Genomic DNA, 13,207 nt, shown 5'->3' with positions numbered 1-13,207 from the left:
TATTGTTGACAGATGCACAGGGACACCATCTGCAGCAAGATGATGCTGCAGCTCTTTGGAGGTGGTCTGTGGATTGTGCTTGACTGTTCTCACCATTCTTCTTCTCTGCCTTTCTGATATTTTTCTTGGCCTGCCACTTCTGGGCTTAACAAGAACTGTCCCTGTGCTCTTCCATTTCCTTACTATGTTCCTCACAGTGGAAACTGACAGGTTAAATCTCTGAGACAACTTTTTGTATCCTTCCCCTGAACAACTATGTTGAACAATCTTTGTTTTTAGATCATTTGAGAGTTGTTTTGATGAGCCCATGATGCCACTCTTCAGAGGAGATTCAAATAGGAGAACAACTTGCAATTGGCCACCTTAAATACCTTTTCTCATGATTGGATACACCTGGCTATGAAGTTCAAAGCTCAATGAGGTTAACAAACCAATTTTGTGCTTCAGTAAGTCAGTAAAAAGTAGTTAGGAGTATTCAAATCAATAAAATGATAAGGGTGCCCATACTTTTGCACCGGTCAAATTTTGGTTGAATGCATATTGCACATTTTCTGTTAGTACAATAAACCTCATTTCAATCCTGAAATATTACTGTGTCCATCAGTTATTAGATATATGCATATAAAACATCAGAATAATAATAAACAATAAAAGTAATAATAAATAAATTAAAATAAATTAAATAAATTAAAATTTAAAATAAGAAAAAGATAAACATGACACTTCCACACTTCAGTTTGGAATGGCGTAATTTCCCTTCCCTATGTCCCAATAGCTCTTGTATGTTCCTCACCGCTCGACTGGTATTATCCGGTACATTGCACAATCGATGTACAGTTTGGACGTACAGGGGTTGGACAATGAAACTGAAACACCTGGTTTTAGAGCACAATAATTTATTGTGGTGACGGACAGTTCTGGTGGAAACAGGAGAGTTGAGGTGCACATTGAATTCTGCTGTGATTTGATCAGCCGTGGTTTTATGTTTTTTGGATACAATCCGGGTTAACACCCGAACATCCCTTTCAGACAGCTTCCTCTTACAGCATCCACAGTTAATCCTGTTGGATGTGGTTGGTCCTTCTTGGTGGTATGTTGACATTACCCTGCTGATGATACCGTGGCTCTTGGTGCATCATAAAGACTTGCTGTCTTGGTCACAGATGCTCCAGCAAGACGTGCACCAACAATTTGTCCTCTTTTGAACTCTGGTATGTCACCCATAATGTTGTGTGCATTGCAATATTTGGAGCAGCACTGTGCTCTTACTCTGCTAATTGAACCTTCACACTCTTACTGCTCTTACTGGTGCAATGTGCAGTTAATGAAGATTGGCCACCAGGCTGCTCCAATTTAGACGTGAAACCTCCCACACTAAAATGATGACAGGTGTTTCAGTTTCATTGTGTATGAAAACAACCAGCAATATTGAGTCGCTCAACCAACAACCAAACAAGCCCAGAATTGGTCTTGGGTTTGGACTCATGGATTCGAGTGTAAAAAAAACGTCCTCAAAGTCGCTCTGTCACTCTAATAAAGTTTAGACACAATGTCAGAAGGCACTGCCGTCTTGCTGACTGGACCCCACAGTTCCAGAGAGTTCCAGAAGAAGATCAGCAGCGTCTGACAGCAGCCAGAGGCGACGGACGCCGTCACCGAGATGAAGGGAACGGGCACACTACTGAACACAGGGAAGAGGGCTTTGATTTGGGGAGTAAAGAGAGATCAAGGAGGAATAGAGAAGAAGGGAGGAGAAGGAGAGGAGTGAGGAGGGTTGAGTCGCATTGTCATGTCGGATTGATCTTTCGCTTCGCTCCTGCTGGTAAAAGCAGAACAGCGCGGTTCTGGAAAAGTGAACTTCGGTGACTGGAGACTCAGGACAGCGGTGAGTCGTGCTGATTACTGTTTTTCTGTCGTTTCCTGGAGTTTTTCAAGCCACAAGAGAAGGTCAGTTGAAGTCATTGCTAGTAGGGATGCACCAAAGATGTAAAAAAAAATTAAAATATTCAACTAAAAAGAGGGAAAAAAGCACTTTTGATGTACCTAAGAATATCTTGTGTATTTTTTCGATATATTTTAGTGCTTCTCTCAGTGTGAGAGAGCCAACCGAGAGTTCATTTTTACACTTTAACTGATTCAGCTGAAAGGAGCAAGCTGTACAGGGCTAGGATAGTACAATAGCACTGCTGAGGAAAATGTATGATTAGAAAAGCACTGCTAAGGTACAATTATGATTGGAATAGCACTGCTGAGGTAGATTTATGATTAGAATAGCACTGCTGATGTAAATGTAAGATTAGAATAGCACTGCTAAGATAAGTTTATGATTAGAATAGCACTGCTAAAGTTCATTCATGATTAGAATAGCACTGCTTGAGGTAAATGTATGATTAAATAGCACTGCTGATGTAAATGTTTGATTAGAATAATGCCGCTTAGGTAGATTTATGATTATAATAACACTGCTGAGGTAAGTTTATGATTAGAACAGCACTGCTAAGGTAAGTTTATGATTAGAACTGCACTGTTGATGTAAATGTTTGATTAGAACAGAGGCAGCTTAGGTAGATTTATGTTAGAATAGCACTGCTGAGGTAAATGTATGATTAAATAGCACTGCTGATGTAAATGTTTGATTAGAATAATGCCGCTTAGGTAGATTTATGATTATAATAACACTGCTGAGGTAAGTTTATGATTAGAATTGCACTCATGATTAGAATAGCACTACTGAAGTAAATGTATGATTAGAATAGCACTGCTGAGGTAAATGTATGATTAGAATTGCACTTATGATTAGAATAGCACTGCTGAGGTAAATGTATGATTAGAATAGCACTGCTGAGGTAAATGTATGATTGGAATAGCACTGCTGAGATAAATGTATGATTAGAATAGCACTGCTGAGGTAAATGTATGATTGGAATAGCGCTGCTGAGATAAATGTATGATTTGAATAGCACTGCTGAGGTAAGTTTAAGATTAGAATAACACTGCTGAGGTAAATGTATGATTAGAATTGCACTTATGATTAGAATAGCTCTGCTGAGGTAAATGTATGATTAGAATAGCACTGCTGAGGTAAATGTATGATTAGAATAGCACTGCTGAGGTAAATGTATGATTGGAATAGCACTGCTGAGATAAATGTATGATTTGAATAGCACTGCTGAGGTAAGTTTAAGATTAGAATAACACTGCTGAGGTAAATGTATGATTAGAATTGCACTTATGATTAGAATAGCACTGCTGAGGTAAATGTATGATTAGAATAGCACTGCTGAGGTAAATGTATGATTAGAATAGCACTGCTGAGGTAAATGTATGATTGGAATAGCACTGCTGAGATAAATGTATGATTGGAATAGCACTGCTGAGGTAAGTTTAAGATTAGAATAACACTGCTGAGGTAAATGTATGATTAGAATTGCACTTGTGATTAGAATAGCACTGCTGAGGTAAATGTATGATTAGAATAGCACTGCTGAGGTAAATGTATGATTGGAATAGCACTGCTGAGATAAATGTATGATTGGAATAGCACTGCTGAGGTAAGTTCAAGATTAGAATAACACTGCTGAGGTAAATGTATGATTAGAATTGCACTCATGATTAGAATAGCAATGCTGAGGTAAATGTATGATTAGAATAGCACTGCCGAGGTAAATGTATGATTAGAATAGTACTGCTGAGGTCAGTTAATGATTAGAATAGCACTGCTGAGGTAAACGTATGATTAGAATAGCACTTAGGAAAATAATGACTAAAGTGCCACAGCTGAGGTAAATGTTAGCAGTGTTCAATAAATGCAGTATATGTTTTTAATATTTTATAATATTATTGTTTATAGGCAACATTTGTTTAAAAACTGTAAAATTATGTTCTGTATGCAGTAAACAACCTACAGCCAAATGATAATTTTGTTTTATTATATTTTTGACCCAAACTTTTTATTTCAGAACATCTCTATAATAATAATAATAATAAAAAATGTACCTACCAGCTTACCCTGGGGAAACTCTTGTAGTGTCAGAAATACAAACACAGGCAAATAAACACACCCACAAATACCCCTGGGTGCATTAAAGCCTGAAGAGATTCTTACAGACACTGAACTGGGTGATGTATGGGCTGCCAGCCACTACACGCATGTTCATAAATACACACTTTTAGTTTGGCTGTTAATCACTACATATTCACCTTTCATCCACCAGTCAGCAGTTTATATAAACTGATATAAAATAAAATACACCCAACCATGTTGTCATACAATCTGTAGTAAAGATCAATCACAGTAAGGGGAGGTCTCAAAACAGATAATTCAATGGTTAGGAATAATCAAACGGGTCATTCCAGAACAGTCAAGGCATGGATAGGACCAGTAGAAAGTAAGGTAGCCTCATGGCAAAGACTAAAAGAAATAGGGGGATGGGTCCTGCAAACCAACAGGGACCAATCACATTGAATGAGAGGTTTTAGGCTCAATGATGAAGTGATTAGATCTCAATCACAGATACGTGGATATTTTAGATCAGGACCAGTTATAGTCAAGAAATGTCTCAGGACAAACAAAGTAGTGGTTAAGATCATTCACATTCAGGAAAAAGGTATTAGAACCAATGTAGTGCACCAATCACACTCAAGAATACATTTTAGAACAAATGAAGTCCTAATCTGAACCAATCAGAGTCAAGGGGAGGTCTCAAAACAAAATTACTCTTTAAGGTGAGGTCTTAAAACAAATAAAGTATAAAGTGGTGATCAGGACCAATTACATTCAAGGGGAGGTCTCAAAACTAAATGACTCTTTAACTGGAGGTCCTAAAACCAACAAAGTGGTTATCAGGACCAATCATAGTCAAGGGGAGGTCTCAGAACTAAATTACTCTTTGGCGGGAGGTCTTAAACCAAATAAAGTGTTAATCAGGACCAATCACAATTAGTAGGTGCTCTCAAAAGTAAAAAGGCAGTGGTCAGGACCAATCACAACCAAGGGGAGGTCTCAGAACTAAATTACTCTTTAAGGGGATGTCTTAAACCAATCGAACAGGTCATCAGGATCAATCACAGTCAGGAATGGGTTTCAGAGATTATTCTTTAGACAAAGGTCTTAAACCAACTAAAGTGGTGATTAGGATCAATCACAGTCAGGGATGGGTCTCAGAACAAAAGATTTGCTGATATGACCAATCATAGCCAAGGGGAGGTCTCAAACCTAAATTACTCTTTATCTGGAGGTTCTAAAACCAAAAAAGTGTTAATCAGGACCAATCCCAGTCAAGGGGAGGTCTCAGAACTAAATGACTCTGTATCTGGAGTTCCTAAAACAAAAAAAGTGCTAACCAGAACCAATTACAGTCAAGGGGAAGTCTCAAAATTGAATTATTCTTTCGGTGGACATCTTAAACCAAATAAAGTTGTGGTCAACTAACAAGTAACTAACTAACACCAAACATCAAGCTAACAAGGCATGGGTCTCAGAACAAAAGAGTTGCTGATATGACCAATCAAAGATAAGGGAATGTCTCAAAATTAAATGACTCTTTAGGTGGAGGTCTTAAACAAAATTAAACAATAATCAGAACTAAATACAGTCAAAGGGAGGTCTCAAAACTAAATTACTCTTTAGGGGGAGGTCCTAAAACCAATAAAGTGTTAATCATGACCAATAGAAGTCAAGGGGAGGTCTCAATGGGACATTTTAGAAAAATAAAGTCTTAATAAGCACCGATAAGCAATGGAGGGGTCTCAAAATTGAATATTTTTTAGGGAGAGGTCTTTAACTAACTAAAGTTGTGATCAGGACCAATCACAGTCAGGATGGGTCTCAGAACAAAAGGGTTAAGGGGTAACTAAATTACTGGGCGTCCTAAAACCAGGAGAGTGTTAATCAGGACCAATCACGGATAGAAGGTGCCCTCAAAACTAAAGAGACAGTGGCCAGGACCACATTTCTCTGTAAGGAGATGTCTTAAAACTAACAATGTGCTAATCAGGACCAATCACAGTCAAGGGGATGTCTCAGAACTAAATTACTCTTTAGGGGGAGGTGATTAGGACCAATCACAGTCAAGGGGATGTCTCAAAACTAAATTACTTTTTAAGGGGAGGTCATAAACCAAATACCAAAAGTGGTGATCAGGACTAATTACAGTCAGGGATCGCACTTAGAGTGAAGAGGTTGATGTCACCAATCACAGTCAGTAGGAGATCTCAGACCAAACAAGGGTAGATCTGGACCAAATACACCTAGTGGACAATATAGAACAAATAAAGTGCCAATAAGGACCAATCACAGTCAAGGGAAGGTCTCAAATTCCATCTGTATGAATAATTTGGTCTTTAGGGGAAGATCTTAAACCCAATATGGTAGTGATCAAGACTAATTACAGTTATGGGTCCCATATAAACACTAATTGATGTTGTTTTGGAAAAGACTGAGACATAATTTGGATTTTAAAGTACACTGTTGGCTTTGAATGATCATGTTAGGGACCGTCCACAAACTAACGATCTTACCCCTGGGTGCAGTTGGGGTGGCAGGGATGGCACTCGTTGTTGGATTCGGCGTATTTGAAGATGAAGCTGGTGGCTCCCTGAAGCCCGTCAGGACATTTCTCCACACAGTTTGGACCGTCCTTCAGATGGAGACACTTCGTACACTGATCTGGACCCTGAGGAACAGTTTCACAGTTACACAAGTCTCAAAACTTTTGAGAAGATTCTCAAAAGAAAAGAAAAAAAGAAAGAAAGAATAAGGAATATAGCACTCTCTTACCGGGCCGTGACAGGTCATGGTCTTATCTCCAGCTTTCTCACACTGGCTGTCACACTCCATGCACACTGAACCGTTGGCAAACTCGCGGATATCTCTGAAATACACAAATATACACATGTTAAAAGGCATCAGAAAAAAATGTTTAACATCTCAATGTTAAAGAAAAATCTCAAAATATCCTAAATTCAATCAATACTAGCAATGTAGTTCATGTATTTTTACTTATTTTAGAAGAGAACATAATGTTCTATTGAGATTATTGCAATGTACCACCATTAATCACTTGGAATACCACAGCAACCACTTCAAAACACCTTATGCATTCATCAAACAACCCCTAACCAACCACTTGAGACACCACTTTAACCATGTTGGGATACCAACAAAAAAAAATGCTGATATAAGAGCTGATATACAGTAAGTCCATTTGGCTTACCACCTTGGAACCACCTAGCAAGACCTTAGGAACCACCAGGAAACATTGTACTAACACACTCTCAACACCTTAGCAATCACGTAGAAGACCACTGCAATAATAAGCGATCTGGAATACTGTGATAATAACAAGTCCATATAGCTAGCACACCATTGGAACCACCTACCTAGACCCAAAGATCCACCAGAGATAGCATAGCAACCTGCCAACAACACCCCAGCAAGATCTATAAACGCTATAACTGTATATAAAACACTGTACTAACACTCTCAACATCCTAGCATTAAGGTAGAACATCACTGCAGTCACCTAGCAACCACATGAGATCCCAGAAACCACCAGGGACTTATTTAAGTAACTATATCAAACACGGTACTAACACACTCTCAACATCTTCTAAGAAATCACTTAGAAGACCACTGCAATAACATGGCAACTACATGAAACCCCACTGTAAAAGTCCTGAAGTACAAGCCATCTGGAATACTGTGATAAGAGCAAGTCCTCATGGCATACCATAGGAACCACCTAGCAAGACCTGAAGAGCTGTCTGTGATAGCATAGCAACCTGCGAGTAACAATAAAAGCAATTATATAAAACACTGTACTAACACTCTCAACACCCAAGCATTAAGGTAGAACACCACTGCAATCCCCTAGCAACCCCCTAGCAACCACATGATATCTTAGAAACCACCAGGGATAACAATAATCAATGCCCCCAAGTGGTTTTGTGTGTACTGCACCTTGCATATACATTGTGTTAATTTCTAAAACACGTAGATGACAGCGAGTATATCTCTGCCCTTATAGTCAACTAGGACATCACTGCAATCACCTAGCAACCCTAAGCAACAACATGAGACACCACTGTATCCACCATAAACTACCCTAATAATGGAGTGCTGAAAAATTATCACATTACACGTAACATCTAAAAACCACATGGTATACACATCAAACAGGGAAAGCATAGCAGCTACATCACTGCAATCTCATCACATGAGACACCACTGTAACCACCCTGAAATACCATAAAGACCATAGCAACCATTGGAAGCTGGAACATATAGGGCCTTACGAACATTACATCATGACATCAGAACACAGAGCCTTGCGACATAGGAACCCCAGAGCAACCACATGAGACACCCCTGTATCCACCTTGAAATACCGTAGGAGCCACCTTGGATACTAAGACAATAGCACATTAGTAGCATCCTTGGAACCACATGGCATACCAAAGCAACCATGTCTTACTTCACTTCATGCTTCCCTCTGTTGACAACTTTTACGGGAATCTCATTTTCCAGCAGGACTTGGGACACTGCCCACACTGCCAAAAGTACCAATTGGTCTTGATATGTAATATTCAAATTTTTTTGAGATACTGATTCTTGGGTTTTCATTGGCTTTAAGCCATAATCAACATCAATAAAATAAATAAACGCTTAAAATAGATCACTCTGTATGTAATACATCTATATAATAAGATAATATGAGTTTCACATTTTCAACTGAATTACTAAAAAAAAATAAAACATGGTGCAAACAACAAATACCCTAGCAACCACCCCGGAATTACTTTAGCCCCAATGCAAATTATAAATAATACAATTGTATTTACACATATGTATCAGAAGCATTATGTTATTTACTATAACAATCCAAGCACTATATCATGCAAGGAGCTTTCATCTCAGCAACGTCAGCAGAAACTGAAAAATCAACCTCAAGCCAATTCCCAAGTCTCTGGCCTACAAACGCCTCCAGACTCCAGAGCTGGACGAGTTCACTAAAATGAGCCCTGGGTCAATATGCTAAACAGACCTGTGAAAGAGGATCCATGCATAATTTACTGCAGAGTAATTCATTGGCAAACATGGCTGTTCCTCCAACAGACCACCGAGGAACCAGGCAAACAACCCCCCCACCCCCTCAGTTTCATCCCAACAGATGGCTGCAGGCAGCCCACGGGCCGAGCCCGCTGGGAAACCACCTGGATGAGCTGTCAATACCTGTCCCTGTCTCCATATACGCCAACGTTTCCACCAGGAACTGGCAACCATTACAGTTGCCAAAAGGCTAACATGCTAATAATATGCTGAGAGGGAACCACAGTTCAGATACTGACTCTCAGAAGCACATAACTAATCAATTTTGGATTTTTGTATTGATGTGGTATACTGTAATACTGTTATTATGGCTAAGCAACTTGTATAGTTATGTAAATGACTTGCTGAGGATATCCAGGTACACTAATATTGAAATAATATGCACATTGTTGTTGAGATTATATATAAATATAAATATGCAGTCCTGAGAACATTGGAAACATGTACTCTGGAAAGACCCTGGAAGACAGGAACCTTAAACACAGAGACCTGGGAACACCTGTGCTGGAAGCATCATGGAACTGAGCACATGGTCCTGAGAGCATAGCATCCTGAAGAGTAGGACCTTTGTAAACAGGGCAATGAGACCACAGGACCATGGAATATAGAGTCTTCAGTATGCTGGAACACAAAGTCTTAGGACATAAGACATCTTGGGAGCCCTAGGACATAGGACCCTGGGGTATAGGATCCTGGGACATTGAGATTTTGGACATTGAGTACTGGGACAAAGGACCATGGGACCTTAGATTTAGAACCTATAAAACACATGATCCCTGGGACATAAAGGAAATACCATGTAGCACTTGGACATAGGACCCTGGAACACTGACCCTTGGAACTTAGGATGCTAGAACATTAAGCCCTGGAACATAGGACCCTAGAACATTAAGCCCTGGAACATAGGACCCTAGAACATTAAGCCCTGGAACATAGGACCCTAGAAAATTAAGCCCTGGAACAAAGGACTCTAGAATATTAAGCCCTGTAACATAGGACCATAGAACATTAAGCCCTAGAACATAGGACCCTGGAATATGAAGTCCTGGAACATAGGACCCTGGAAGCTCTGGTACATAGGACACTGGAACACAGGACCATGGAACACTGATGACCCCTGGAACACAGGACCATAGAACACAGAACCATGGGTCATTGAGCCCTGGGACATAGGACCCTGGAACACTGACCCCCTAGGACATAGGACCCTGGAACAACATTGAGCCCTGAAGCATAGGACCTTGGAACACTGAGCCCTGGAACAAAGGATCATGGAACCCTGGAGCATTGAGCCCTGGAACATATGACCATGGAACACTGAGCCCTGGGATATTGATCTCTAAGATCGTAGGACCCTAAAATATAGAACTCTGGGAGCTTAGGTGCCTTAAACATAGAACATTTAAATCATATGAGCCCTGGGACAAAGGATCTTGGGACGAAGAGCCCTGAAACACAAAGGCATGAAATATAGAAATCTGGAACACCCGGCCTTTAAAACACAAATTGATGAAAAACTGTGGAACACATCGAACAGCCCTGAGAACCCTGGAGTGTCCTGGAACTTTAATACCCTGGAACTTTGAGCCTTTGGAAGAACAGAGTTCCGAGAACACAGGGCCCACATGAAGACATAAAATCCTAATATATATATATTTCTAGGCAGCTCAGACAATTGAGCTCTGGGTATGTTCCTCATACTGAAAACAGCATAATGCACAGGAACTCCAATTCACTGTTAAGCAGATTAGTGGTTTGAACTGAAGTGTTTTTGCAGGTAGCTGGAAGGTAGGAGTAAACAGACCTGCTGTGACTGTGACGCACTAAAATGAGTCACATAAAAAAAAAAACACTGCAAAAAAAAGGCTAAACTGAGAAATTGCAGAAACAAACAGGTTCCAGCCTTCTAGCAGTGCAGGAATGAATCAGTGCAGCTAATAAAGAGGCTGTAGAGCAGCGTAATGCTAATGAAATATTCCTAATGACGCTCCAGACGCCTCCATTACCAGCTATCTGATGGAAACTAGGCCGAGAGCTTCGGCGCTGTGTTTAAAACTCGTTATTGAGGAGTCGTTCGCGCTAATGCCGACAGAGCCTGATAATAGCAATGATAAAGTGGGTTTCACAAGTGGATTGCAGAGACAGTCCTTTGATTGCAGGGTGAGAACTGAAGGAATAATGATGAGAATCTCTTGCAATCACTCTATGCTATATATTATTATACGTTCCAAAGACCTGGTGCATCTGCATATGCATTGCAGGTGCATGCATGTGCCGTTTGCCACATAAGATACAGTAGGTGGTCAGATTGGTACATTCTTGGCTAATCATATAACTAGTGTCGGTTATACTTTTATACTCATGCAATGAGACAACGTAGCAATGTAGTTGCTACATAGTAAGATCAAATTTGGGTCCTTTGGTGTTTTGTCCTTTGGACCAAACAAGGTAGTAAAAGTGTAAAATCATCTTTAGATACCTACAGGCGTTAAATACTGAAACTGAAACACCTGTCATCATTTTAGTGTGGGAGGTTTCATGGCTAAATTGGAGCAGCCTGGTGTTCAATCTTCATTAATTACACATTATTGCACCAGTAAGAGCAGAGTGTGAAGGTTCAATTAGCAGAGTAAGAGCACAGTTCTGCTCAAAATATTGCAATGCACACAACATTATGGGTGACATACCAGAGTTCAAAAGAGGACAAATTGTTGGTGCACGTCTTGCTGGAGCATCTGTGACCAAGACAGCAAGTCTTTGTGATGCATCAAGAGCCACGGTATCCAGGGTAATGTCAGCATACCACCAAGAAGGACCAACCACATCCAACAGGATTAACTGTGGACGCTGTAAGAGGAAACTGTCCGTCACCACAATAAATTATTGTGCTCTAAAACCAGGTGTTTCAGTTTCAATCTCAATTGTGAATCTATAGAAGGGAAGTATGGCTGTGTTTAGCTGTGTTTAGCCTTTAGCTAACCGTACACAAGAGTGAGTACGACATGATTCTTTTATGGTTGGTGATTTTCTTAATTATCGAATCTTCACCAGCGTGTTCTACAATCCCATTAGGACCAAAAATACAATTTAAAAGTACTGCAGAGTGACAATCCACTTATATTTAATACACTCTGTTCCTGATCTCCGGACCACCAGCTCTTCACGGAGCAACTCGTGGGCAGGTCTCACCGGGGCTACAATAAAGGTTAAAGAAATGAAATAAAACAAAGCAAAACAACACAAAAAAAGCCCTAAAATGAATAGAATTAGAGAATGACAACCCAAAAACACATCAAGCTCCCCTCCATTCATCAAACTCCTGACACTCCCCTGCAGCTACAGCCCATTGTCAGGCACTAAATTAAAAATTTCTATCACCGGGGAGCCCCATTCACTTAGAGTGCAGGGCGGAGGATTGCTATTGTTTAATGAATACAGCAGGAGAAAATGTTCCCGTCTGTACCAGCCTTTTTTTAATGGTCCCGCTGGACTGAAATGGTAATTTCCTTTGTCACACTCGCATCTCCGGGTCGGTTCAGTAGTGGGTTTGTCTGTTCAGTGTGTTTATTGAGGGGGAGGAGAGGAACTAGCAGTATTTTTGGCTCTTTAAATGGTGGAACAGTTGATGAAGTTCCTATGCATCTCTGATTGTGCTATTTATAGGTTTATGTTTGAGTAAAATGAACATTGTTGTTTTATTCTAAATTCCCAAATTCCAAACAAAAATATTGACATTTAGAGCATTTATTTGCAGAAAATGAGAAATGGCTGAAATAACAAAAATAAAAAATAAAGATGCAGAGCTTTCAGACCTCAAATAATGCAAAGAAAAAAAAACAAGTTCATATTTATACAATTTTAAGAGTTAAGAAATCAATATTTGTAAAAAAAAAAAAACTTTTTTAATCACAGTTTTTATGCATCTTGGCATCATGTTCTCCTCCACCAGTCTTACACACTGCTTTTGGATACCTTTATGCTGCTTTACTCCTGGTGCAAAAATTCAAGCAGTTCAGTTTGGTTTGATGGCTTGTGATCATCCATCTTCCTCTTGATTACATTCCAGAGTTTGTTTAATTAAAAAATAAAAAAACTCAT

The 13,207-nt window shown here is 39.7% G+C and overlaps 1 protein-coding gene and 1 long non-coding RNA gene across 3 annotated transcripts in view; one reads left to right on the top strand and one right to left on the bottom strand.

The window, feature by feature from the left end:
- LOC125785888 (receptor tyrosine-protein kinase erbB-4-like) overlaps nucleotides 1-13,207 on the bottom strand; it is a 333,803-nt gene that overhangs the window by 59,275 nt on the left and 261,321 nt on the right. For both annotated transcript variants that reach the window (XM_049470072.1, XM_049470073.1), the window contains exons 14-15: nucleotides 6,779-6,872; nucleotides 6,520-6,674 (exon numbers count right to left, since the gene is read on the bottom strand). In XM_049470072.1, the coding sequence (XP_049326029.1) occupies nucleotides 6,520-6,674; nucleotides 6,779-6,872 (249 nt within the window). The remainder of the gene's footprint in view (nucleotides 1-6,519; nucleotides 6,675-6,778; nucleotides 6,873-13,207) is intronic.
- Nucleotides 2,791-3,518, top strand: LOC125785915 (uncharacterized). Its single transcript, XR_007428204.1, has 4 exons — nucleotides 2,791-2,846; nucleotides 3,051-3,112; nucleotides 3,255-3,316; nucleotides 3,459-3,518. It is a non-coding gene; the product is annotated as an uncharacterized LOC125785915 (long non-coding RNA).

Source organism: Astyanax mexicanus, chromosome 21 (genome assembly GCF_023375975.1).
Source record: "Astyanax mexicanus isolate ESR-SI-001 chromosome 21, AstMex3_surface, whole genome shotgun sequence".
In the NCBI taxonomy this organism is placed as follows: Eukaryota; Metazoa; Chordata; class Actinopteri; order Characiformes; family Acestrorhamphidae; genus Astyanax; species Astyanax mexicanus.
Note: the sequence above shows the minus strand (reverse complement) of the source record. Positions and strands in the feature narration are given on the sequence as shown.